Raw genomic sequence first — 27887 nt, forward strand, 5'->3', positions numbered from 1 at the left:
TATGAATAATGTACAAGGATGTCTTGTGTTTTTTAATCATGGTCTTCCCTAGATAAGTCAGTTTTGTCTATTAAACTAAATCACAGGGATGGGAACTTGTGTTCTGACATCATGTGACATAGCTCTGCCTTCTAGTGGTTTATCCTCACAAGAACTTCAAACACATCAAGGTACTCAGTCGAAAAAACAAACATAACATTTTTTGTTGAGCATGCCAAATCATTCAAAAGTAACACAAAATAATTTTATTTTAATCATTACAAAAACAATGGCACAGTGGTACAAGTGAAAGCCCTCCCCCAAAAAACATTTTCTAACATTTGTTATAGTTGGCTTGAGCTCAGTTGGTAAAATAATTGACAAACTCTTCACATTTAATAATGACACCAAATCAGTCACCCATAATGAACAACATACAAATGGTGGAAAACGTACACATTTGTCTGTATTATAAACAGTCTTAGAAAGTAAGAAATTGAACACCAAAGGCCAATAGATTCATAAACCCGTATTTGTGCTTTAATCCTTTTAATTAAGAGACAGAAAACATTTTAAAGTATTTGCATTTTAAATTAACCTCATCCCAAGAAGAGTACGTTTTTAAAGTGACGCTTAAATCAATGCAGAAAAGAGAGAATCATAGATGTTCAAACAACAACATGAACTGCCTCATCTGCAAAGATTTTATAAATATTTGCACCAGGACAATTCAAAGAATCAAAAATAAAAATAAAACAGACATTGAGGTTTCAGATATTCATTTGATACGTTAAGAAATGGAAAAGAAAAATCTGAAGAAAAAAGAAATCCATACTAAAGGCTGAAGTCAAGACCATGAAAATTGTTCAACAATCCAAGTAGAGATGTAGTGGAGATCCAGTGATGGTAGAGTGGCTGTTCCCCAATATCAAAATGTTCTTACAAAGATAAAAATTGCAAGAAAATTTTTATCCTTTTATTTGGTTGCTTTCCTTTCATAATTTACATTTTGCCTGTTTTTAAGAAATTGTAGTTATAAAGACATCATCCAGATCTAAAATGTATAAAAACAGTTGTTACAATGCCAGGGTTGTCATTTCAAAATGATTTTCGTCTTTAATTTGTAATAAATCCTGTATAATCTAACTGAAAACTCAAATCTTTAATGGCAAAAACAAATAAAGAAAACTTTGTCTACAGTGAAACACAGTTGTTGTAGCATCAAGCTTTGTATTTTTTTCCCCTGAGCTTGGAGTTTCACAGTATCAAATCTCCAAATCCTAAAATATTTGCTAGGAGGTTGACAATGAAAATATCAATTTCTTCACAGTTTGAGTTCAAACTTATTCATAATTGAACATTAAGTACATCAAGTTTTCTTTGTTTTTAGAAAGGCATGGTCTCATGAGAAGGCTTAGTTTATCATAGTGTCATTGTGTGCATTAGCAAAAACCCTAATCATCACCGATCAAAAAGTGGAAGGCTGTTGATGTTTGGCTTTTTAAGAGCGCCGTTCTTCATTACATGGCAAGATTTAGTTGGAGACTGGCACTTTATCCTGAAAAAACAAAAACAGAAAAATGTTTATTTACACTTAATTGTATATTTTTGTTTGAAATAAAACAGATATCAGGTTATAAAATAAAGGAAAGACTCTGAGGGGAAAAGTTAGTATTGCAATCGCCATTATTATTATTGTGAATATTAGGAAGATCTAGAGGGTTTTTTTTAAAATGGAGAAATAGCAAGATGTTACAGTCAGAGATTTAAATGCATGTACTGTAAATCTTGCAAATGCATGATTCAGTGAATTATGAGATGTTTCAGAGAGATTATGTTCACATTCTACCTTTGTTATCTTTATGAGTTTGTTTATTTCTGGTATACAAAAAAGTAGTGTTTCTGGTTAAAAAAGTAAAAGATGTAGAAAGAAAAATATTTGTAGTATGCATTAAATCTCGATAACTGGGGCGGAGTAATTTTCTTGCCATTTCCATTCAACGTCGTTGTTCGAAGTCTAACAGTTAAACAAAGGCTTGAAGTGATAAAGACTTGGAATGCAACTGAAAAGTATTTTAAACACGCTCTTACCCAACCACCTTGTTGATCAACCCATGTACTGACACGACTGTTGAGGAACGTAGTCATAGCGTTCTTCACTTTGTCTTTAAGAGCTGGAGAGTTCCTCTTCAAATAGAGCCCCAATGCCACTGATGCACGGATGAGCTGCAACTCCTGGGCTACCCCAGCGCCCCAAGAGGCGTAAGATGCACACAGGGTCTCCACACTATTCTCGAACACTGCAACTGCAGCCTGGGGAAATACAGTTCAGGTTAGTGTGTTTCCAAGACTAAAAAGAGAATGATTATGGTTTTATCATCTGCAAATAAAATGGAGTAGTAAAAGCGGAAAATGTTATGATTTATCATACCAATAAAATATCCTAATCCAACAGAGATTTCACTCTGAGACAAACTGCTTAAAGCATAAATGCTTTTACAAATTTCTGCTATTGAGTTATGAAATGCTCTGCAGTCATGGGATTATGAGAAACTCTACCAAAAAAAAAGTTAGAAAGTACTCCGGGTTTCCGCTTTTTTAAAAGTCAAATTGCAACATCATAAATAAATACAGTACAATTTATGAAATAAATGCATTAAGCTCATATAATATATCGGTTGGTACTTTTAGGATGATAACTAGTGAATGTTTCATTCTTGTATTTAACTGCAACAACGTAATAGAGTCTGGAGACATTTAACACATAAATCTAATGATAAAGTTAAATGTTGCAAGTGCTCAATTAGGAATACATTGAATCACCATCATTGCAGGGCTTAGGGACCACATCTGTCTGCAAATAGGTAGAATTCATTGCAGCAAATATACTTCGATAACAATATTAATTGTTATTCTTCAACAATTAATATGTGTTGAATAATACTCTGAAAACAGTGAAACTCATCTTTAACATCACTGCAGAAGCTAATATCCATAATCTTCCTTATTACTGGTTTCAGGGCTAAAGTCAGTCAATGCCCAGGAAAATGAAAGCCACTCCTGGATGGGATGTTTTGCAATCAGCAGGCAATAACATAGCATAACATAGAATTGCACCTAGATGTTTCAGCTTCCCAAAATTTATTTTCTTTAGATTACTTCAGACATGATCCAAGATCAGCAAAGAAGCATTTGTTCCCACAAATAGCTCGGAGTAATTTTACACAGGAAATTCCATAAATAGTGGAATCTGCAAATACTGAGGCACAAGTAGGCGGGGCTCCACTGTATGGTCAAAGTACCCCTAACAAATATCATCTTAACACTAGAGATGCACTGAGAATATGTCTATTGAGCAAAACTGACTAATTTTGAACCTAAACTGTGACTGACAAGGTGAAAAGCATGATAAACTTCTATGTCTTGACAATCAGTGAATGTGCCGCACTGACCATTGCTAGGTCATGCTGACACCATCACTCTTCTGAGGGAAAGTTGTTGCTGTAGGATGAATATTTAAAATGGGTCGTTTTCCAGTATTAGTGAAGAGTTTGAAAGTACGGTAAGTGAGAGGAAGTGACAACATGCAAGAAGCATTTTAAAAGGAAACTGTGTTTTCTATGACAAGTCCAGGCATGCTCAGACATGTCTGCAGTTCATTCATGCTGCCATAGACAAAGGGAGAGCAAGACTTTTTATCAGATACAAAAGGTTTTGTATTACAGCAAAGCTGCTCTGATTTATCCTTTTAAACTTTCCAAGATTGCGTGTCATGAAACATGTTGAATTTGGAAATGCTGGTAGCCTTTTGGAATTTTCAGAATTAAAGTAAAAGAACTACAATTTCTAGGTAATGCACTTAGAGACCGCTGTTTTAGTACTGATTCACTAACTAATGCACTGCAAGACAGTAAAAGCAGTTGAAAAGGTCAACTCCATAATCAAAGTGTCTGTTTTATAGTGACTAGTTTTTCACACTGGATATAAACGCTTCATGATTGGCTATGGTGAAAAGGCAAGAAAAAAACATCTCATTTGAAAGCTGTTTTTATATTTTCTTAGAAATAAATTTTCAAATAGCATTAGAAGTCAGCTCAAAGGTTTATTGATCAAATACTGGAAATCAGAAATAGTCTACAGTATGAATGAATACTGTAGACATTCACTCTTTGGGACACACTGCCCTGTATGATTTAAATGTTTCCCTGCTTTTACGCACCTCATGCAGATGATTGGTTTTCAGCAAAAATCTGTTAAGCAGCCATCAATTGAAATCGGGTGTGCTGAAGCAGGGACACATCTAAAACATGTAGTGTGCCTTGAGGACTAGGGCTGGGAAACACTGCTGTAGATGAACATGGCTTTTGTTTAAACTTGTCCATGCAATGTCTAGTTTTAACACTGAAATACCAAGACATGTACAGATTAGTGATGCTAAATAGAAGTAAAGACACTTTGTGTTTTAGAAAGATAATTCACATCTCAGCACATATGAACAGATGCAGTATTTAGAAATGTACATAAGCAGGTTTGTTGCAAATGACCCCACCTTTAAACTCAAACAGGCTCATAGTCATACATTGTGATAACATACCTCATCTGTAACTGCCTCACCCAGCGTCTTAATTACACGATTGAAACTCGGGTCTTTATTCAGAGCATCACCGATAGTTCTCAGCCTATCTGCAACTATGACTGGGTCAAAGTTGTCTTCTGAAAAGAAAAAATAATGCCGTTAACAAGCAGCTTAAATAAGGTATGCATTAAATTTCTGTGAGAACAACCAATCAGGCATAACATTATGACCACAGACAGGTGAATTAATGAATTAACTCTGTACCATGGCACTTGTTAATGAGTGGGATGCATTAGGAAGCACATTAGTATGTTGTCCACAATATTAATTTGATAGAAGCAAAAACAAATGAACAAGAGTAAAGGCAAACTAGTGTTAGCTGGACAATTGAATCAGAGCGTCTCCAGCATGTAGCTTAATTTTTTGCTTTACATGTATGTATATTATGAGAGAGACTGAGCTCCTCTTCCTTCTCCCACTGGTCCCAGTGCTAACTAGGAAATCTGAAACACTGAGAGCACTGAAGATTGCGTTGTGGCGTCACTGCTCCGCCTTCTTCAAGACGTCAGAAGGAAATTTCAAACTCTGATTTTCATACACTTTTTATGAAGTGGTATGATTTGGCCCCATTTAAAAAAAATAAAAAATTTAGAAATTTGATGGATATTTGTACTGCACACTATCAATTTAAACAGTTATTTGAAAAACTAAAGTAGTCTTTATTTGACCTTTAACTTAATGCCACAAAATGAGTGTTTAAGAGTTTTTTCTTGTTTTTGTAGAGACCCAAATGGAAGCACAAATACGAGCAAAAGGTAAATTATGGATAATAGGACATTGCAAAAGACCTAGTAAAATAGTATAGAATATAATAGTCATTTCCACACGGGGAAATTCAAGTTTATCAGCAGAAAATTGAGGGTATATGGAAGCACACAGATACACAGAATAGACCAGAAAGTAATGTAAAATACAAATTAAGCAAACTATACATTTATGAATAAATAGAATTTATACTTTCATGTTATGACCTCATCCATAAAAGCTCAGGGTTGGGTTTTTCGACGAACACAGTAACGATTCAATGTGGTTTGGCCTCCCAAATCCCCAGACCTGAATCAAGACCATTCATATCTGGGGCGTGCTGGACAACCAATGTGATGTTAGATACTACATCCCATTATTTGGGGTCCAAAACAGGGAGCAGGTGATCATAATGATGTCAGTGATCGGTGTAGGCTTTAGACTGCCAAAACAATATAGAAAAACTCGAACCATTTATTGCCAAAACAATACAGAGAAATTCCAACCATTTACCTTAAATGGCTGGAGTGAATCCATTTAGGATAAAATGGATAGAAAGCGAAATGATCCGTCAATGACAGAGCAAATTTTGTTCCGGGAGAAAAAATGAAAGCAGAAGCGGTGACGGGTCAACAGAGGAAATCAAAAAACACTTACGCGGGTCTACTGCGCTGTCAGCTTCCACTTTTCCGGACGACCGATTGCATTCTCGGTCATCTTCATCTCCCAGTAGATGAAAAACTACCCATTCTGTCTGTACCTTTATATTAGGAGCCATTACCTGCCGGCTGAGAGAAGTAAAAAAAAAAAAACCTTCACGGCATACGCAGGCGCAGTCTGACTAAAATAGACAGGGCGGGGCTCTTCTTTTATGGAACCTCAGGATCAGTCAAGCTGTTGCAAGTCTGGGCGTCAACACGTAGCATCCGGCCCGTGAACAGTAAAACTAAGGTCATGCCCCAACTCCGTCTGAATTTACAAAATAAAACACAATTAACGTCTCACTATAGTGACAAAATGCTTCACTTCCATAACAAAAGGAATCTCCAGAAAAAAGGAACAACCTCATCGTATTGATTTAAAAAAATCATTTATATCTCGTACTCAGACGAAAAACAAAGCTAAAACAGATCAGCTTTAGAAAGCAATAAGAACTCAGTAGCTCTGTTATCTCTCACATAAAGTTGTGTGAAATGTCAAATGTGCTATAAAAGCGTATCTTATCTGTGCATTCAGACTAATATTAGACGGGAACGCCTTTAAGACGTCACTTTAAACTCACATTATATTTCAGATTGATACACTGTTCATGGTCGAATATACAACCAATAAAAATGTTTTTTAAATGACGGATTTGTGTCCCTTAACCACATGGACACATGTTTCTATAACCCTGTTTCTGTAACAGTATGACATCAAAAAAAGATTTGGCATGAAAAAAAACCATGTATTTAAAGTCAGAGTGTGCATGTAAATGTACAAAATAAAGTCAAAGTGAGTTATTTTTAAGAGCTACTTGGAATTTCCTTATGCTGCCAATTTGCCCTTATTGTATCACTGTTTTTAAATGAAAAAGCTGAGGGAATAGAGCTTGATTTTGGTCAATGTTGGGTAACGCTCAATGTTTACTTATTATTACTCTTATTATTTTAACATTCAATTTATTTTATTATCATTTTTATACAGCACTTTGGTGCGCTTTTAAACTTGTTTTTAAAGTGCTATATAAATAAATTTGACATCGACATTGGCATTGACATTAAACTAAGCCATGTGAATTTTTGGATGTAATGTCGATTTTAATCGAATGAAGTGGAATTTTTTTTTTACATAAATAAGTTGAGGTTTTTGAGGTAAAAGCTTTTTAAAATTTGTACTTTTTTAATTTGACATTTAGAATTGGCCAGCAAGGTATCCCACAGTACATTATGCCGCCACCAGCAGCAACTATAAATCCCTTTTTTGTCACAAAAATTTGTTTTAAGATGTTTAAGGTGAAACAATTGATATAGCAAAACTTCATCTATGTAGCAAGTTAATCAAGAATTAGCCTACTTTCATAACAATGCAGCTCTTATTAGCTATTTTTTGGCATGCATATTTGCATACATAAAACTGCACCATCATGAGTGAGTTGTATGTTCATTTTCATGACCACCTGCTCTGTCTGGAGATGCAGCCCATCCGCAGTCTGTTCTATTCTCTGCGACACTCACAAAAACAGATTTTGTTTGTTGTGCTGAAATAAAAGTGAGCAAACTATTATTGATTTCTATATTATCTGTCAAGGCAGAGAAATAATTAAAAAGCAGTCAAGTAATTTTCTTTTTACACATGTAGTTTCAAGTTCAAAAAAGTACCTTCAGAAAGCTTTGGGGTTAAAACATACAAAAGAAGATAAAAGCTTTGGGTGTCATTTAAGTAATTGCGGTCTGTTCAAATTTATTAAGTTAACTTAAGTTACTAAAATTGTACAAGCTAATGTAACTGTTTAATTTAATAAAGTCTAAAACTATGAGTTTTTGCCTATGATGCTACAATCGCTTTGTGTATCTTCGGTGAAAAGTCAGGGTTTTTCACAGTGAGTGGATTTTTATTGTAATTTTATTAAAAATTCAAAATGGCAAATCTTTAGAATATTTTCTGGACTTCCAAGGAGAGGTAAAGCAATGCTTTGTTACCTGCCAGTGTCAGACGTGGGTCAACAAACTCAGTTGAGGATTAACAGAACATCATCCCCACCGCAGTTTTTCTTTACTGCAGTAAAGAGAAACCGCAGTTTCTCTTGGACTTTGTCACTTGTGAAATGTGATGCAACATTTCTGTAATGAGGATTCACTAAATAAAATAAAGACCCTATTTTCTTTGTTTTTAATGCCAACTTGTCAAAATAGTACATGTTTACTATTTTATCTACACAACAGGGCATTGCATCTGATTGATTTTATATTTTTCTAGCGTTAATCTTTTACTTTAAACTTCTACCTACTTTATATTTTAGGTTGGTGATGTGGTAAGGTACATGTGGTAGGTCTGGACATCCATTTTAGTTAGTGTTAAATACAATTGTATAACTGCACAAAGAACAAAATGCTATGATGTTTATGACCAGAAGATGGCGACTTCTACCTTACAGACAAGATCTGCTTGGAAATGCCCCACCCTGCTGCAAACACAAATCCGCTGTGACTGACGATGAAATACAGTTTTTAATATAAATACTAACCTGTTTTTCTGCTTCATTCTCTTTATTCACAAAGTAATAGCATGTTTAAGTTTGCACTGCTTATTATAGAGAATTTACTGTTTGGGCAAAAGGGGTTTTCTGCATTGAAAGAAATTTGGCTCACTTGTATAGCTGCCTAGCAAATGTACAAGTAAACCAAGAACATATTGTGTCATGCTACAGACACAGATGTTAAATTGATTTAGCAAGAGTTTATGTGAAAAATCAATAAACAAAGAATTGGTTTTGAAATGTGTTACAATTAAATCTCTAAAAAGTGTGCTGTTCATTTGTGGTCAGTCATCTTACTCTGACAGTCCATAAAAATCCAAATAAACTTAAGTTCAGAAGTCATATAATTTGTAAGTTACTGCCCACTGGGCAGTAATTCAAGCTTTGTGTAAAAATATTTATTCTGTGATGGATCTATCACAGGCTTTTCTAAGAACATTAGTGAATGAATAGCATCCTGAAGACAACAGGACACAGGAGACGGGTCAGGGATAGTTGTAGAGAGCTCAGTTTAATCATACCACTTGAAAAAAGAAAGAGTTTGTCACAACTGTATGCCATGTTGCAGTTTTGTAAAGGACTTAAGTGCAAAGTCCCTCTAAGTATAAAAAAAATAATAAAAGGGAAAACTTACAAGAAAATTGCAGGTCAATGAGTTCAGGCAGAATAACTGAAGAATCCAACAATGAATAATTAAAACCAGCTTAAATACTGAGGCAGTGGTGAAAATGTCAAAGGAACCAGATGAGCTAATCAGAGTTGATAAGGAGCAGCTATGGCAGAATACAAGAAGAGAGACTGAGGGAGACAGACTAATTAAGACAAAGGACTTGACTGAAGACTCAAAGAAACTACAAACCAATGGGGGGACAATAGACACTGAGATGAACACCTTAGGTCATATCTTTGCAAACATACCTGATGAACAAAGAGCATGTTTAATCAAATATGTGCCAAGAAGCCCATGTTATCTGTAGAGGAACCGCAGAGACCCACAGCCCAGGTAGGAAAATCTCTTAACAAAGCACAACTACTATTATTGTTACTACTATTGTTACTATTACCATTATTGTCTGCCCTAAACTTGGAAGAAGGTTCTCTGGACAGGGATTTGGAAACATGAAAAAAAGGCTACAAAGGCTACGAAAGTCTTGAGACTGGAGCAGAGGTTTTGAACAGCTAGGATCAAAGTATGCTCATGTGTTATTGTGTATTCTTGTGGCAAGATTTGAGACAAATGATTTTATGCTCCCCAATAAATCCAATTCCATCTTGTTTGTTTGAACACACATTCTTTTGTGCCACTCTTAATCCATCCCACACATTTTCAACTCCCTTCTAACATGTTGAATGCTGTGTTAATCTTCTGTCACCTGTGACAGGATTTAACTACAATGATAAATACTGAAAGGTCCATTGAGAATCATTTTAATTACACTAAATTTATTGACTAATTAAATTAATGTGTCATAAAGGACAAAACCATAATACTTGCCATAGCTAGCGAATGTATGATTAAAAGACTATATTTCCCTCAAGTATTACTGATCCCTTTACTGGCCTCTAATGATCAGGATCAGGATAATTCACAGAAATGTATGTTGTGGTCTGAAATCATTTGATCTTTCAAAACACAACAGCTGTGCATGTAAAGCACTTGATTTAAGTGCTAAGGATTAACTAACGACAACTGCAGCTGCATAATCTTTAATTTGCAGTTGATGACGAAATGGCAAAGTATTGGTCATAATATGTACCGATTTAATAGCTCAACAAATAGATGCTCAGCCCCAAAAAAGAACAAGAGTACAAATTTCTTAAAGAGACAAAGGCCCAATGTCAATTTTCTATGGAGCGGCACATAAATCAGCTTGTTAGGAACTGCTTTTTCCAAATTCGGAACATTTCTAAACTTCGTGAGATGGTGACTTATGGTGAGCTTGAGATGATTGTTCATGCTTTTGTCTCATCGAGATTGGATTATTGTAACAGTCTGTTCACATGTCTTAACAAGAGGGAGTTTGCGCGTCTGCAGGTTGTACAAAACTCTGCTGCACGCCTGCTCACTCGCACTCACAGGAGGGAACATATTACACCCATCCTCAAAAGTTTGCACTGGCTGCCTGTATCTTACAGGATGCACTACAAAACCCTGGTACTGACTTTTAGAGCTCTTCATGGACAGGCGCCAGACTATATTAAGAACCTCATCCAGCCTTATGTTTCGACTAGGAGCCTCAGGTCGTCCAATCTGAACTTGCTGATGGTTCCTCGGACCCATTTTAAGACTCGAGGAGACAGATCTTTTAAAGCTGTGGCGCCTCGCCTTTGGAATGAGCTACCTTGTACCATTCGATCTTTGGATTGTATAGACACTTTTAGGAAACAACTTAAGACCCACTTTTTTAAACTTGCTTTTTAGCTTAATACTGTGTTTTATTGTTTTGTATGTTGCTTTTAATTTATTTTATTTTTTACACTTTGTGCAGCACTTTGTGACCCTGGTCTGTGAAAAGCGCTATAGAAATAAAGTTTACTTACTTACTTACTTACTTTTAAGTCATTCTTGATATGTACAGCATTTTTAGAACAAGTGAAGGTAAACTGCGCTGTAAAATGAAAATATTTGCCTTGAAAATACAAAATATCATCCCTTTAACGTGGAATTTTGAGCATTCAAAATGTCCATGAGGGCCAGGGAGTTGAAGCTTGACCACAGATGGTCTTCCAAATGGACAATGGCACACATCACACAACCAAATTAGTTACAAAGTGACTTAAAGAAATCAAACTTAAGGTTTTCTAAATGCTTTCTAAATGCTTCTAGAAAATATATGGCTAGAGCTGGAAATGTGTGTGACAAACCCGATCTTGTTAAACCAGTTAAGTCCAGAGGAATGGGATAAGAGAAGCTTGTGTGAGAAGACCCACAACATTTGATCCAATCCATTCAGTTTAATATGTAACTCTGTCAAATACTAAACAAATGAGAGTAAACTTCTGAATTTGAAATGAAAAACAAAACAAAACAAAATCTCTCAAAAAATTTTCAATAATCCCAAACGACCAAAAAGAAGAAAAAAAAAAGATAAAGTCTTATTGAATAAAAAATGGTTACACGTCTTTTTCTACAGCAGCATCTTAATAAATTTTTAAAAAAGCATCCTCAGTTTGTGGCTGAAATGGGACAAAAATAAAAACAATTTAAACTTGTACAAGTACCTTTGCAAACTACTATATTGCACCACAACTTATAGTTTTTCCACTTTTTAATCAACATAAATAATAAGGTTTGATCCCTATGTATATTTATGAGCTGATGTGATTTCCCACCAGGTTGTTGCTTTTGGTTTGTGAAATTTTGCATTTTCTTCGCTGAGAACAAAACCTGCTGGAGGAGGAGGACTTTGAATGTGCACACAGCAGCATATTTTATAATTATAACAGCAACCTTCAGAGACACACTGATGAATTTCCATTTTTATCTTAGGTTTGTTGCCAATATTTTCCTGGAGTCATTTTTTCTACAAACAACCAGCTAAGATTTGTAGAAGCGCAATCAGTTCCTCGTTACTCTTGAGCTAATGAGATGAGTATAGGCATGTATGAACAGTAGTGTTCCTTTTGATAAAAATGCATAATTTCAAACTCTGCATTGAAATGAAGTCATATGAGTTACTCAGTGAGGGAGTTTTCCATGTTTACTTTTAAGGAACTTTTTGGCTTCTAGGTTTCAGCTGAATATAAACAGAGACTGTGACCTCTCTGCCACCTCCCATGTATTATCTTTTTTATGATTTGTTTGCCTGCCGTGCTTAGAGGATGATTTAAAGGGAGGCGGGAGGTGGTGTGAGAAAATAAAATCCTTTGCCCTTTTTGTTTGAGAGTACGTGCCATTTTCAAATGGCATATCAGAACTATTGACCTTTTACGTTGGTGAAATTTTGTCTTTATTTTTTTAAATGCATTTTTTACTTTTCCTCTACTAATGTTTTTTCAATTTGTTATCCATTATTTAAATTATTGGCAGTCCTTGAGGAAAATTAAAGGGGTTTGAATATCTCTGCAAAAACGGTGACTCATTTTATTGTATCTTTTCAAGTTAAATAAAAAGATTGCATTTTTCTTGAAATCAAATTCCTAACAACTATCTGATTAATTCTCAGGCTGATTAAAGTTACCCAGTGGTTTCACAACAATACAGTGATTGCTTTAGTGCAAAGATATTATCTTGGATGACTAAAACTCTCTTTCCAAATGTGGAAAGCTACAAGCGATTAGTGCAAAGGCGAAAAGCAGCACCGGCTCATCATTGTAGCAGAAAATTAGAAAACTAAGTTTCAAAATGAAATGAGTTCCAAGAGTGTCAGAAGAATTACATGGAAATAATGAACATATTCTCATGTAATGCACTTAGAGAGAAACCTGTGACAACTAAGATGTTGTTTGTGATGGGAAAGTAATGGGAGAATAAAACTTTTCTGGTAATAACACAAGCAGTTTTTTCTGCATTTAGTGCAACAGCTAGGAGCCTGCCAGCCAAACTGAAAACATTTGGGCATCAAGAATAACACTGTAAGATTCTTTGGTGCACTCATTAAATATGCAATTTGTAAGAAAAATGGAACAAATCAAAATGCACAAAGAAAGCAATTGAAACCACAGGCATTAGTATTAGGTTATAGCTCTAAATGATTTTTCTCTACTCAACAGAAGCTGTTGCATAGAAGTGCTGTATTCCTTACTATGCAACCCATTTGTCAGCAACTGTTTTGAGACTGTGGCAAAATTGATACATGGCATAACATCCTATAGGAAATATATTTTAAAACTGATAATGGTTAGATTATAGCATATGACTGCCACATAGTGCTGTGTGAAATTCTGTATTCCCACCTCCCTCCTTCCACTGATTTACCTTTTTATCAAGTAAAACATTTCTTATTCTGCTTTTGGTTTTGTTTACTTCCCCCTTTCCCTTGTCACAGCTGCATAAATTGAGTTATTTTATTGTTCACTTTACAGTTTTATTCAGACATCTACTGGCATTCACTATGGGTTTGAAAGTCATAATAATTTTGAATGAGAAGTTTTGAAAGGTAATTATAGGATTATAAAACACACAACTTCAATGATTAAAATAATAACTGGGTTCATCAGTATTAATTCAATGTATGTTTTCACACTGTTATCTAGGAAAGCTTTGAAATGTTCATACATGCCAATAGCATTTGGTCACTCATCCCTTTGCAAAGTGTGCCTTTTACAACTTGCACCTTCACCACATACTCTTACTTCAGTCAAAAAGCTCCTGGTATAAATATATCTGGATATTGGACGTAACAATTATAGCAGAAATGATACTTCTTTTACATTTACCGATTTCCTGTCACAGACACATTTTTGGGGCGTAGTGCACAAGAATTGAATGTCGTTGAGGTCAAGTGCTTTCCAGAGCCTTAATGAACATCACAGGGTTTTTAAAGAAGGCCTTAGCTGATCCCATTAACAAAAATATTAATGAAGGATAAATAATAATAGATAAACATGAACTTCAGAACTTTACTTAATGTATAAAATAGACTAAAATAAACTGATAAACATTTATCAAGCTTTATTTTGAGCTCTACAATAAGATTGATTCGGAGTCTTCTGTTTCAGATCTGGCCTTACATTGATTTTGAATTAGGAAAGCAATGAGCCAATCAGAAGTTATTATAAGCAGTTAAAAGACAAACCTTGTTTACTCTGGGGTTTTCTGTTTCTTGTCCAAATATCTGTAGTCTTAAAATGGATATCAACATAAATTCTAATCGGTGGTTTGATCAGCAAACCCCATTTAGATTTACGGTTATCATTAAACTGTTGTCAAACACAATTTCTCTCAGCTGGTAAATAATTTACTTGCTCCAGATTTTGTTCACACTTGTATGAATCACTGAGTAGAAAACAAACCTAGAGGCACAAATGAAATTTTCTCATAAGGGAAAAAAAAGAAAAAATGTTTACTTCAGCTGCACATCTGTGTGATCAGCCCCCCATCTGAAGAGTTCAGTGCCAAGTCATATATCAGACATTTTTGGCAATGAGCAGATAACTTGCCTCTCTGCTTCTGAGATCACAGACTCATCTGTGTGAGAATGCGAAGACAACAGCAGCAACAGAGAATACAGAACTGCCTCTGACTGACTATGGAAAGAATGCTAACAGATGCCCACCATGGGAAGAAACAAGAGAAGGGCCAAAAGTCATTGCCAAGAATTTTGACAGTGGCACAAAAGTTTTACACATTTAACATTTTTCAGATTTTCTTTTCCTTAAAGTCGTATTTAAATGAAAGGAGATCATACATATTTTAGCCAAAAATCCACCCAACACCTGAACAGTTTATCTTAAAGTTAAACTTCTTGTTTATACATAAGCTTCAAAAGGTTACTCTGTTGTTCCCGTTCTTTGTCATAAGAATTGTGAGTATGGGTGTGAAGCAACCCAACACATGGACTGCATCAGAATACTTTTCTGTTCACACAAGGACTCAGGATAATTCTCAGCATATACAGAACAAAGCTGGTAGCACTGCTGCTCCACAGCAACAACGTCCTGAGTTTTGAATAATATCCTCTCTGCTCCTTTCCACAGTCCAACATTATTACTGGTAGGTTAATTAGTCTTTCTAAAACACTGCTGGGTGTAGTATGAATATATGTGCATGGTTGTCTGTCCTGTGATGGACTGGTGACCTTTTTCAGTGCAAGGTAAGTTTATTTACATGGCACTTTTATGCAACAAGACAATGCAAAGTGTAAAGTGATCCCCCTCTCGGATCATAGGGGTTTGAGATAGACAGTGATAGACCACCAAAATGTATAAGGTGGAAAAAAGAGTAAGACAATAAACAGAATAAGACATTTGCAATAAATAAATAAAAATATGGTTTGCATCTATATTCAGCCCACGTCACTAAATACTGAAGAGCCATCTCCCACTGCTATCCCATCTGCATGTACTTTGGGGGTCTCTCTCTCTGGCAGTCTTATTAATCTGTATTAAAATATCTATGCTTTGCTAAGTTAATCATCAAACATCATTATAGTATTTTCTACATAAAATGGGCTAGTATTCCTACCACATGCATATCTGGTCACTGTAATTTTGTGAATTTTTTAGGCAATTGCAAAAATGTAACATTCCTGCTGTTTTAAAGGTGAATTTACCATGACATATTGGCACATGTCTTGATTCTGACACTATGATTGTGACCACAGTAACTTCACATTTCTTGACTTTCTTGTGAGACACAGATCAGATATACAATACAATCTATCTTGTGATGATATTCTGCCTTCAGACACTCTAAAAGGTGCATTTGAGCAGTAGATCATCTCAATTTTATATAAATTAATCTCACTTAATTCTTTTGCTTTAGTTATGACAACTTATATTTTTGCATCCAATTAAATTAAAAGTTACAAATCTTTAACCTGAAAAAACTTTTTACTTTGACTTTACTTAAAACAACTGAGTTCAATGCTAGTTCCTACGTCTGACCAAATTATTATATTATAATCATAAAGACTCAATTCATTAGGTTTATCTAATTTAGAGTGCACTCTCAAAAGTGTATACTTTTGAGAATTAAGTGAGACTAATAAGTCTATAACATGAACTGCATTCCAAATACACTTTTGAGAGTATTTGGAATGCGCACTCTCAAAAGTGTACACTAAAAAGTGCTTTCTCAAAAAGTGTATACTTTTGAGAGTGACTAGAGCATCTCCAGCTCTTCAAATTCAAGTGGTCAATGTTTGATTCTGCACTTGAACCATCAAACATTTACTGAAGTCTGCACTGAACAACGGAAAGTATCCTCCTGGAAAGATAAGCTACTTATCCAAGGTTTGGTCTGCATGAATGTGTGTACATCAGTAACTTAGCCATCTTATGGGAAATTTTGGCTTGAGGCACTTTGCACTTATCACTGCAGAAACGATGGTTGGAGAGTGTGAAATTATGTATTTTTGAAGAAAGAAACTTGGGAGTACAATAAAATTAGTGATATACTGGAGACAAGTAAGCATTGCCTTGTCCATTTCTCAAATGTTTAACAACCTTATTATATAGTCACCTGCAGCTCTAGATGAAAACATGACCATTGTTTCTGAATTCTTCTTTGTGCTAATCAGCTTCTGGCTGTCATCCTTACCTTCTGTTTGCAGAGGCTCTTGTCTCTATTCTGGCAGGAAATTGGTCTCCTAACATGACAGACTCCTTGAAACAGTCTGGTGTGAGACCACTGTTGGTCTTGACTCTTGTTTTAATTAGACAGTTCTACAGCATGCTGAATGTCAAGCTGAAATCACATTTATTTATTACAAATGCTATGCATGTAAATCAGCTGAATATTTATATTTGGCATGAGCAACATTTTGGTACCACAGATACTTGTAATTACTATTGTTGCTAGTTAGTAAAAACTGTTTTAAAATGAAAAAAGAAAAATAATCAATGTTTGCGAGCACTTCACAATGACATTGTGACAGGTGTGACCAAAAGGATCTCAGATAATAAAGACATTTACATCTCTATACAGCATAACTTTAAAGAAAAAAAAAATCAAACCTTTACTTGAATGTTTATTAGTATCAGCCTGTGTAATTTATCCATGTGCTGGAATGATAAGTTGTCAAATCTTTTGAAATAATAGAAAAAAAAAACTAAATCCAGAAGTTTTACATTCTTTCTCCACCTTGTTATTTTCTCTTGACCTAGAAGCTAAAAATATTCCCGTGAATCTCTCTACACTCAGGTATTTCAATTTCAGAAAGTAAATGACTCCCAAAAAGTGGCCAGCAAAGCCCAGGTAGGTGCCAGACCTTTCAGAAAAGAGAAGAGTGGGTGCATGAAGGAGATTTCTTTTTAGAAAATAAATGAGCAAACTGTCTATGAAACAACATATTTGTTAATGCAGCAACTAAGTTGTTATTTTAGCTACAATGCTACTCAGGATTTTATGAGCAGCAATGGTGAACATATTTTTTCACATTTGTTTAAAGGTTTGATTTATGACAGCTGTCACTGCTGCCACCCCCACTGCAGGTTGTCACATGCATATCCAGCATAAGCTGAATAATTTAAGGAAGACAAACTTGCACGTGTAAACTGATGATATTTATAGGTTTCCATAAACATTTAGAGAAAAGTAAGTCATTCAACATTCATAAGTTAAATAGCAGAAACTAATTATGTGATCTCTAATAAAAATGTGAAGAAATGTTTACACTGAACAAAAAATAGAAAATCTAGCAAATCAATTTATTGAAAAATGTTACATTTATTGAAAAGATTTTGAATTTTAATAAAATACATTAAATGAAAGAAGCATTCCTAATTTTAGCAGGTAAAAAATTATATTTACTTATAATCTTTGCTGTTGTAAACAGAAAAAAGGTGTGAATTTAAAGGGAATATTTAGTTTCATCCTAGAGTTAGACTTAGAAGACATAAAAACTTTAAAAGTATGAAAACCTGGCAGCAGCCCTCCTCTCCGCATGAAACATCCTTCTCAATAATATTTCAACTGGCAGACAGATGCTAATCTGACCTCTTCCTCAATCTGTTCCTGTGTCCCGTAACTCATCCTGTAAAGATGAATTCCCCCAACCACCAGTTCTGCCTCCTTCTCTGGCCTGAATGTGCTGTACAGTCAAACTTGTGATGCCATCAACACATTGCTTAATTTGGCGCATTTTGCGAGCTTCTTAACCTTTTTTCATACAGCTTTTCTGCAACACCCCTGTGCTTTCTTCAGTAACTCCAGTAATCTCAAATGACAAAATCTGGTAACTTTGGTCAAAGAGGAGGGGAGGGGCCATGAAGGGCCGAGGGGTTTCATCAGATTGGTCCACAGTCCTTCAAGTAAATTAGCCAATGGGCTTTGGCAACATTTTACCGCGTCTCAGCTTATTGTTTTCTATTACTATTTGCCATGACATGTCAGATGAGCAAGAAGAAAACTGAAAATGAATAGCTGAAAAAACATATCTGCCTGATTATAGAAAATGTAAGGTACTACAATTTATTTATTTTTTACCCCTCCAGGGGGTCTTTTGTGGGCTCTAGTGTCCCTTAAATGACAGTAAACGGGGAAGGAGAGGGGTAAAACATGCGGCAAATGTCGTCGGGTCCGGGAGTCGAACCCGCGACGGCCGCATCGAGGACTCAAGGCCTCCAAATATGGGTCGCGCTAACCACTACGCCACCACGAACGCCCAAGGTACTGCAATTTTAAGGAGAAAAATATAGTAATAAAAAATTGTCCAAAGAATTACGATGATTTTTTTTTTTAGAAGTAATGATCAACTTTTTTCAATGAAATTATGAAAAGGACAGAGACAAACAATGCAATTAGACTGAAACAAATAAGTCTGCAGCAGTTTTTCAGATTATAGCATTTTTATGACATCCAACTCACAGACTCAATTAGTTGTCTCACACCCTGCTGTTCACGCAAACAGGTAACACACTGCGAGACTTAATTTTCTCTGCTGATTCGAAGCCATTAAACTGCAGTACTGACAAGTGACATCAAACAAACTCTTCACCAGCTTTTATAAAAGTAGTCAGGTTTTAATAATTTTGATTTAAGGCAATCCAATACAAAGCATTTCACAACCCACCATATGACACTAATCATGTACAATAAAAACCCTTGAAACGTGAAGCCGAGTCATGCAGAACAGAGAACTTAATAAACCTAAATAATAAAGATATAAACAGTGGAATCAGACCAAAAATAATGATAAACAAATAACAAAAGGTGTTAACTGTAACATGCAAACTAGCTACAGCTCTTTTATTTTATTCTTTATAAACACCGATGAGACGGGAAAGTTTCAGGAGTCAGGCACAAGAGAGAACAAATTCCTTGCAGTCCATTTTCACTGCCGCATTTGGTGCAGAAATACTGGTATTCTGGATGGACTGTGTATTTTTTCCTCCAACAGATGAAGGCATACAAAAAAGAATGTCATGCTTTTGATAAAGATACGAATTATCAGGGCTTGAAAAGATAAAAGGATCAATGGCTTCTCATGTTCTAAAAAATTTAACAAATATTTGTAATACAGCAGTCTTTCCAAAAAAATATATAAAAACATTTACAGTTAGCATTCATTTTAGAGATTAGATGTTAATGCTGTAGGAGATTTATGCTTTTAAAGTGTTTCAGTCAGACAGCATTTTTAAAGTGTGCTTTTTTTGTGTTGACTGCTTGAGCCCAAGACAGTCTTTTGCGAAGATGATTTAGATCCTAACCCTAAGAAAACTGCAAAATAACAGAAAATATATTCATTAAAAACTCAAGTAGTGCAAGAACTTTTAGAGGAACTCACACTTTCCTATTAATGATCACTCTTGTTCATGATCGTGTCAAACTACTTTTGTTGCTTTAGAAAATGTGTTTGTAAGATGTTAAAAGATTTGAAGGCAAACCTTAGTTCCAGTAGGATTTATACTTAATTGACTCTATATGCAAACCAGCTGTTGCTCTACTCCTCTGAACCTTACCCATCCATCTTAGCTGCGTATCAGGACAGGACTAAATAGGATGGAGTGACTACTGTTCAAATGATTAAGGCCTTAATAGTTCGCTACATTAAACAGTTCAGCCCAAGCCTTTTGAATTGAAATATATTCTGTTCCTTCAATACTCTGATGTGTTTCAAAGAAACGGGGAACATTTTGTTTTATGGTCCATCAATCAGAGCCATCAGAGCTTTGACACAAACTAGAAAATGTGCTGTTATTTAATTCTGTCACTGCAACACAAAATAATTGGAAGTGCAGAATGACTACTATGTATAATAATGAGACAAAAAACAAAAACAATGGGATTAAGCACAAAAACTAATTCGGCCCCAAATTAAACATTTTCTAATTATCTTGTTTATGCTTCTTCTTTTGGAGAACAAATTTGCAAAAAACAAAATTAAATTAATTTACCATAGCCATAGTTACTGATGCCAAGTTTTGTCCTCTAGATTATTCCAACCTGCAGTAAATTGTGTTCCAACACTTGAAGGCATCCACATACTTCTCAGGAGTGGTGGCTGAATACCACCGGAAATAAATAAATAAACATATACTGTATATATATATATATATATATATATATATATATATATATAATATTGAATAAAAAATCTTAAATCCAGGAGATTACCATTGCTTTATTTGCAGAGCTTCTGCAATTGGTACATAAAGATTCATAGAATTTAGAAACAGATGTAGAAATCTGATGAAAAGCTTTTGCTGAAATATCTCAGCATGGCATTGACCTACATTTCTGCCTCTGAAGTCTGCATGCTGAGGAGGTTAAAAATGGAGCATCTTGCTTTGCTGCATATTTCCACCATCTCAGTGGTTTAACATCTGCAAAATCCTCATTATAACTTTTTTTAATGGAACCTAATAAAAGATGCAAGCTGAAATAAAAAAAACATAAAAAGTGAAATAATGTGTACTCATTATTATTAAATGTCATTTTCTTCTGATATTGCTCGTAAGAGAATGTTTTTTTTAATTAGCCTTAACTTTTCTTTGAATAAAATAAGATTTTCTGCTCCTCTTAAGTTCAAAGTCAAATGTCAAAGGTCTATTACCAGACAACATACAGTAGTGCTCAATGTAATGCTATTTATATACTTTTTTTTCTGATGGGATGAAGAAAAAAAACCTGCACCAAATGGCTTTTACTGAATTAAAGTCAATTTGAAAAAAACAAAAGGATTAGAAACAGATTTTTTTCTGAAATTGTTAAGTTTTTTGTTAACTTGTTCACTCACTGAGGATCTAATTTATTTAGTTAGAAATAAGTTAGAATGAATGAATGAATGAATGAATGAATGAATGAATGAATGAATGAAATCCAGTTCATGACAGATTGTTATTTTTGTATGGTGTCTTTATTAATAGGTGTAGCACTATTTTAGGGTGATACCGCCAGGAGATATCAAACATTGTCATAGTTTTCTGTATGAGGCATCCCTTTATAAAAAAAAACAAACAAAACAAAACAAAAAAAACCTATTTTACTTATTCCCATTAATATGATTTTGTAAATGTTTTTAGTGAATTCATTTGCATAGAAAATAAATAATGGCTTTCACTGTAAGAGTTTGAGTACAAATGATACTTTTTTGAGCTATAATGTGATTTTTTTCTCCACTAATCACAAGTCATCGCTTTGGGAAGATTTTGTGTTTTCCTGTAATGAGCAACTTTAAAGCAATCCAGCACCACAATGCCATCCAGTATCTTACTTTGAAATTACAACTCAGTACGTTTTAGCTAATTCAAACTCTCATATACTATATACTCAAGCTTATTTCAGAGAGCTGCTCTGTGCTATTGAATGTACCGTAATCCTACTCACACATTGATGGCAGAAAGGAGAACATCTAATGACGATAACTTTCATTTTAACTTCTTTATGGGAACTGTTTGACTTTTTCATCCAGAAGCTTGGTCAGTGTAGTTTTAATATGTTGAGTTTAAAGTTTATTTGGATCTAAGTTTTACTTAGTTGTGTGTGCCGCTGACTGTAAAGAATTGACAATGATTTTTTGAAATGTATTTGTAAACAGTGGCAGTGCATGAAATATGAATCCCACTTCAGAAACTTAACAGAAAGGATTACATTAAATAGTTCCTATGTTAAAATACATTTCTTTGTATATTATATACAGTTAGTATCTTTTACTACTTCTGCTAAGATTAAAATATAACCATAACATTTATTTGTATTTTTTATGTCAACTCAAAATCTCTTGAAAGTCCTGAGACAGTTTGTATTAGTAGTATGCTCACTGTCAAGAAAAAGAAGAAGAAAAAAACTAAGATCTATGATCAGTATGAGAATTCAACGGATGCACTCCTGGTGATTTTGGGGTCCTAAGCAGAAGTTTATTTTTGCATATGCCTTGGATTTGCTCTGCACATGTTTGTATAAACACTTTCAATAAACGTCCTACAAACAGTGTAATAGAAGCCAGTTTTTTTCATACTTAATTCTCCATGCTTTGTATTAAATGATGGTGATGGAAGTAAAATATTTGACAAGGATGAATGACTTCCTCAAAATTAATGATTAGCAGCACTCCAATAGTATATGGCCATCTGGTACAGTCATAGTAGTAGTTGTGCTAGCTTTCATATTCAGTCACTTAAGAATAATTGGTTTTTGCTAAAATTCATTAGGTTTGTTTTGTTCAAAATTAGATGTAAAAAATATCCATGCCATTCTAAAAAAATGCAAGTAAATCTCATACGACATGCTCATACCAACATTTAGTATTAAAGAGGAAAGGAGGTGGTGTCGTTTGGAAAACGCTAGAACTGCGATATCATCAGAAATTGAGATCAACCCAAAATACAAAACATATTCGAGAAGGAGAAGGTGGCTAAAAAAATATTACTGCATTAGGCCACACTGATGATTGACAAGAAGAGCCTGGGTCAAGTTCAAATGTCCTGATACACTTAAAGAAACAAGCACAGACAGGCACAAGGTTTAACCACAACATGACCTCCGAATCAACCTGCTGTCAAAAGTAGGCGTGAAACAGTCACTGCCCGAAAGGCTTTCAGCAACAAGTCCTGAAAAATTGGGTCAGCATCTCCTGAAGAGAGCCTACAAAGAAATATATCACAGTAGAAACAAAACCGAACAAATAGAAAAAGAAAAATACTGCTTCTGTAGTCAATGGGAGAGTACAGCACAACATTCTACACCCATTGCTTGGCCTCCTGTTCACAGAAAATTAGGTAAAATAAAATCAGGAGGTAGAGAGTTCCCACTGGACTCTGATTGGCTGCTGCATGCTATCTGTCCTCAGTGAAATGCAAAGAAAAAGGTCTCAGATTTGTGTGTGGTGGTGTGTGTGTCCAGGCGGAGTGTATGGCGGCGGCGCAGGATTGGGTTTGATCCCTCTGCTCTTCATGTACGAGATAAACTGGTCAGGGATTTCTGCTAGCACATCTTTGGCGAGCCGTGCCATGCTCAGCACGTGGTTTCCTGTCCGGTCCATGTAATCCCTAAAAGGAACAAACTGAAGAACAATGACAGACAGGGGAAAAAAAATACAGCATAAAAGTAATGCAAAACATGATGTAAAATGCTTAATAAATATGAAATTCGTTCTTTCATACATGTTATATCATCACCTAGCTTTATGGTGCATTCACACCAGCTCTGTTCGGTATGCTTTAATCGAACTCCAGTCCATTTGCCTAGAATGTCCCTTTCATTTGGGGAGGTGTGAATACAACTGCACCAGATGAAAATGTAACATATTTTGCTGTTTTACTCTCCAATCTAACTGACTCTTCTGGGCTATCAAGTGTGAAAACACTCTTAGACTGAAATACTTGGATAATACTTTAAAAAGAAATATTATTGAGTAAAAAAGGTTTTCATCTAGATAGGAATTAGAAACGCTGCCAAAAATATTGAAACATCCAAATAACAGGGACAATCCAACCAAGTCATTCAGGATTTTGTACTGGAAATACTGAATCCATGTCTGACGTTTCACTAACACCAATGTTTGTAAAGACAATGCCTTTTAACAGGACATTCATCAATGATGACAGAATGATCATTTCTGTGTGAGAAACCCAGATTACTCAGTTTAGCAATATAATTCGAATGACCTGGAACATAGATTAGCAAACCGTGCACCTGAAAATGTGCTTCTTTAAATTGAGTGGTGGCATTGTTACGAGCACAAAGTCACAGTCTGCAGAATAGCAGCAGGCATTGGGAGTCGAGTTTAGTTTCACTGCAGATGAAACAACTTGACAGGTAAGACGCATCATGTTTCCTGGATTGGCATGCAATACAAAACATTTGCAATGCTTTGACCCACATGTAATCACATAAAACAAATTTACTCCTCATGTTGTCATCTGCCATTAGTGACAAATGATGTTTTATGGTATGCACACGTCAGTAAGCACATGTCAAAACTAAGGAACATTGAAATCACCACTGTTGCAACAATTACACAATTACAACCCAAATATGTTGATACAAGGAACACACGCAAAAAAATATTCATTTACTTTAATTTACCACTTCGCAATTAGGTCTAATGAAGATTTAAATATTCACAAGTTTTCCCATCTGTGAGAATAAAATCACTCTATCTCCCACAGTCACCTGAACAATGTCTCTCTCTGCCAGTTTGCCCCGGGATGAGATCCTGATGTCGTCACCGTCCAGCTCCACCATAGCTGCAAGAAACAAATCATAAGCAGGCATGCATAAAATCATGTGACGTTAAGCATATTTCAAAAACAGCTTTCATAACAACAGAGATAAGGCAGATCCATACTTATGTAAAGATGTAGGTGACACTGTATTCATGCATCACCGTATAGCTGTAGTAAAGCTTAAACATATGTTGAGCTGTGCAGGTTTTATTGGCGGTCTAATCTTGTAATAAGGCCTTTATTATAGACTGTGCAATTTAGAAACATCAGCACTAAACATTGCAAACCCAGCAATTAACCTTAGTCGGTTCTTCTGCAATTATGCCTGCATCCACCTACACAGTCCCTTCCCTTCAGATTTAAGAGTTTGAACAGTTTTCTCTGTAAAATACAGTCAGAGAGGTTAGCAACCATTACAGACTCAGAACATGTGTGTGTGTCTGTATGTAAATACACACACACATGCCATCATACTTACATATATATATATATATATATATATATATATATATATATATATATATATATATATATATATATATACTGTATATATATATACTGTATATATATATACTGTATATATACATCTGTTCAAACATAGGCTCTAGAAGTTAGAGCCTTTGTTTTCTTTTTCAAACGTGCGTTAAGCTACTTTGGTTTTGCTTTATTTATATTTTTGCTGTTTTATGAATATTTTTCAGCTGCAGCCTTTGAACAAAGTGAGAGCAGACACGAGCTAGTGACAGAACGTCAGGGTGAGATGATAGTAGGCTGATGAGGGAAAACTCATGTCTCTTTAATCTTTTCTTTGTTTTTGGAGACATCTGTACAACACACACATTCAACTTAAAATGCTGCATTGAGTTTAGTTGTGCTTCTTAGCTCTGAAAAATTATAAATTACTTAGATTTTGCAGTGAATATGGCTGTATTTTTTATGAATCCCACTTTTGAAACTATTATAGTCAAAGAAAAGCCTGTGGAAAGCTCCATTTGCAATTGTCTGCATTTACAAACTTTTCAATTGTTCTTATGTTAAAGGCTTAGTATAACAATATTAATCTTTATTGTTGTGCATGCGTATTTTAATTTCTTCTTTAACATTATTGGTGCATTGCAAATGTATTGATAATCCTTGAATCTTTATCACATTTTTGTGACATTACACTCACAAACTGAAAATATACAGTATATGGACTTTATATAATAAACTCGAAGAAGTGCATAATTGTGAAGTGAAAGGGAAATTATGCTTTATTTTTCACAAAAACAAATCTGTGAAACATGGCATATATTTGTATAAACTCTGATGCTATAAATTACCTTCAGACATCAGCTAATTAGTAAAAAGTCCACTTTTTGTTGATCTTGGACTTAGATTTGAAAAGGCCACATTAAAGTTTCTGATTGTCCCTAGAAGCGCAAAAAGAATAAAAAGTTTGGCAAAGTACTGTATGTTTATAAAACAATCAAGTTATTTTACCGTCAAACTCAGCTTGACCAACTCCTACGATGATTATGGACATAGGAAGTTTGGCAGCCTGTGAAGAAATCAAAATACCAAAAATGTAAAACGTTGTTCCCAGAGAAAAACAATGTGAAAATGTTCTGTATGTGAGGTCTCTATGATCATATTACATTAATATTGTGTGTTAACATATTACATGACAAAAGACCCCAATTTTACATAAAAGAAAAAAAAGAGAGAGATTGACGTTACTACAGTGTCATTATTAGGTAGTAAACAAACTTGTTCTCTAAACTTGTTTTTTACTCCTCTTGGCAGAAACATTAATGTTTTTATATTTCCAAGTAAACAAACTATTTCCTTATGAGCAGGACACTGAATGTAAGTTATCAGATTCGAGATAGCGGCGTAAATTGACTGCTCATGGTAAACGTTTAACTTGAAATGCATGGGGAGATTTTTTTTAAGTATTTATTTTTTTTGTGGCTGATGCTGTTTAGATAACTACACAACCAATCTAACTGTGGCAAGTCACTCACATAAACTGTTTTCACCTAAAAACATTATGATCTTATCTCGCAAATGACAGCCCGCCTTAGCAATATGTTCACCTCTAAGAAAGATGAGTATGTGGGGAACAAAAATGCATGGCTGGTTGGTTGAGATGCCGACTTAGAAAAAAAAAAATTTACAAATTTGTTGGCAGCAAACTTGAGCATTTTGCAGCAGATGGATGAGCCATGAGAGGAAGGAAGGGGGGAGGTGCTGGACAAGTAATTACAGCCACCTTCCCCGTCACCTGCCAGTCGATTCCAGGCTCCACCTCTAATCACACGAGACAATGGTTTGGTATGCGAGATCGACATTTTGTAAACAAACATGAAGCAGAATTAGCAGGACTACGGTAAACCCCAAAAATTTAATATGAAGGGAAGGTAAAATAATACACGGTTTTGAAATAGTTTTTCAAATAAAAACCTGATAAATGTATTTTTCATCCGTATTCCCCTCATTTAGTTTAATTCTAAGATGAACTAATTGGTTCCAGATGTCACCCAATTGTTCAACAGAGACCAACTGTGTGTGACGTCATCTCAGAAGAAAAATAAAAATACAGCTGTTCTGCGAAGGCCAAAGAGTTTTGTTAGAGAAAATCATTTAACATAACAGAATGATGAGAATCACGTGACGCAGCTGACTGTTCTGGGATTAAAGGTGCAGGAAAGCTTAAAGAGTGCTTAGGCCATAAAGCTATTTCAGAACCCTCCACCAAAAATTACAGTCATGATGAAGCAGAAAAGAGTCTATGGTAACTCTGAAGGAGCTGCAGAAATCCACAGCTCAGGTGGCATGATGTTTTGACCAGAGAGGGATTAGTTATGCATCCTACAAGTCAGTTCTTTGAAATTAACTTTCTTCTTCCTAGTCTTTGATAAATAAAACAGCTGTTTGCATATCAGGGAGTTCAGAAGGAACAAAATCCATTGTAACACAAAAGAAATCCTCATATTAGTAAATCAAATACAAGTTTGTGCATATTGTGATTATTAC

The 27887-nt window shown here is 35.0% G+C and overlaps 1 protein-coding gene and 1 long non-coding RNA gene across 4 annotated transcripts in view; one reads left to right on the top strand and one right to left on the bottom strand.

The window, feature by feature from the left end:
- Nucleotides 1-3863: 3863 nt before the first annotated feature.
- LOC116710521 (uncharacterized) lies at nt 3864-21486 on the top strand. Its single transcript, XR_004337096.1, has 3 exons — nt 3864-4326; nt 7267-7270; nt 20636-21486. It is a non-coding gene; the product is annotated as an uncharacterized LOC116710521 (long non-coding RNA).
- A 1313-nt stretch (nt 21487-22799) lies between these two features.
- Nucleotides 22800-27887, bottom strand: part of cpne5b (copine Vb) — a 119852-nt gene continuing 114764 nt past the window's right edge. For all 3 annotated transcript variants that reach the window (XM_032549559.1, XM_032549560.1, XM_032549562.1), the window contains 3 exons: nt 26352-26409; nt 24817-24890; nt 22800-23704 (listed from right to left, as the gene is read on the bottom strand). In XM_032549559.1, the coding sequence (XP_032405450.1) occupies nt 23513-23704; nt 24817-24890; nt 26352-26409 (324 nt within the window). In that variant the 3' untranslated portion in view covers nt 22800-23512. The remainder of the gene's footprint in view (nt 23705-24816; nt 24891-26351; nt 26410-27887) is intronic.

The sequence above is a fragment of the Xiphophorus hellerii genome, chromosome 20 (genome assembly GCF_003331165.1).
Source record: "Xiphophorus hellerii strain 12219 chromosome 20, Xiphophorus_hellerii-4.1, whole genome shotgun sequence".
Lineage (NCBI taxonomy): Eukaryota > Metazoa > Chordata > Actinopteri > Cyprinodontiformes > Poeciliidae > Xiphophorus > Xiphophorus hellerii.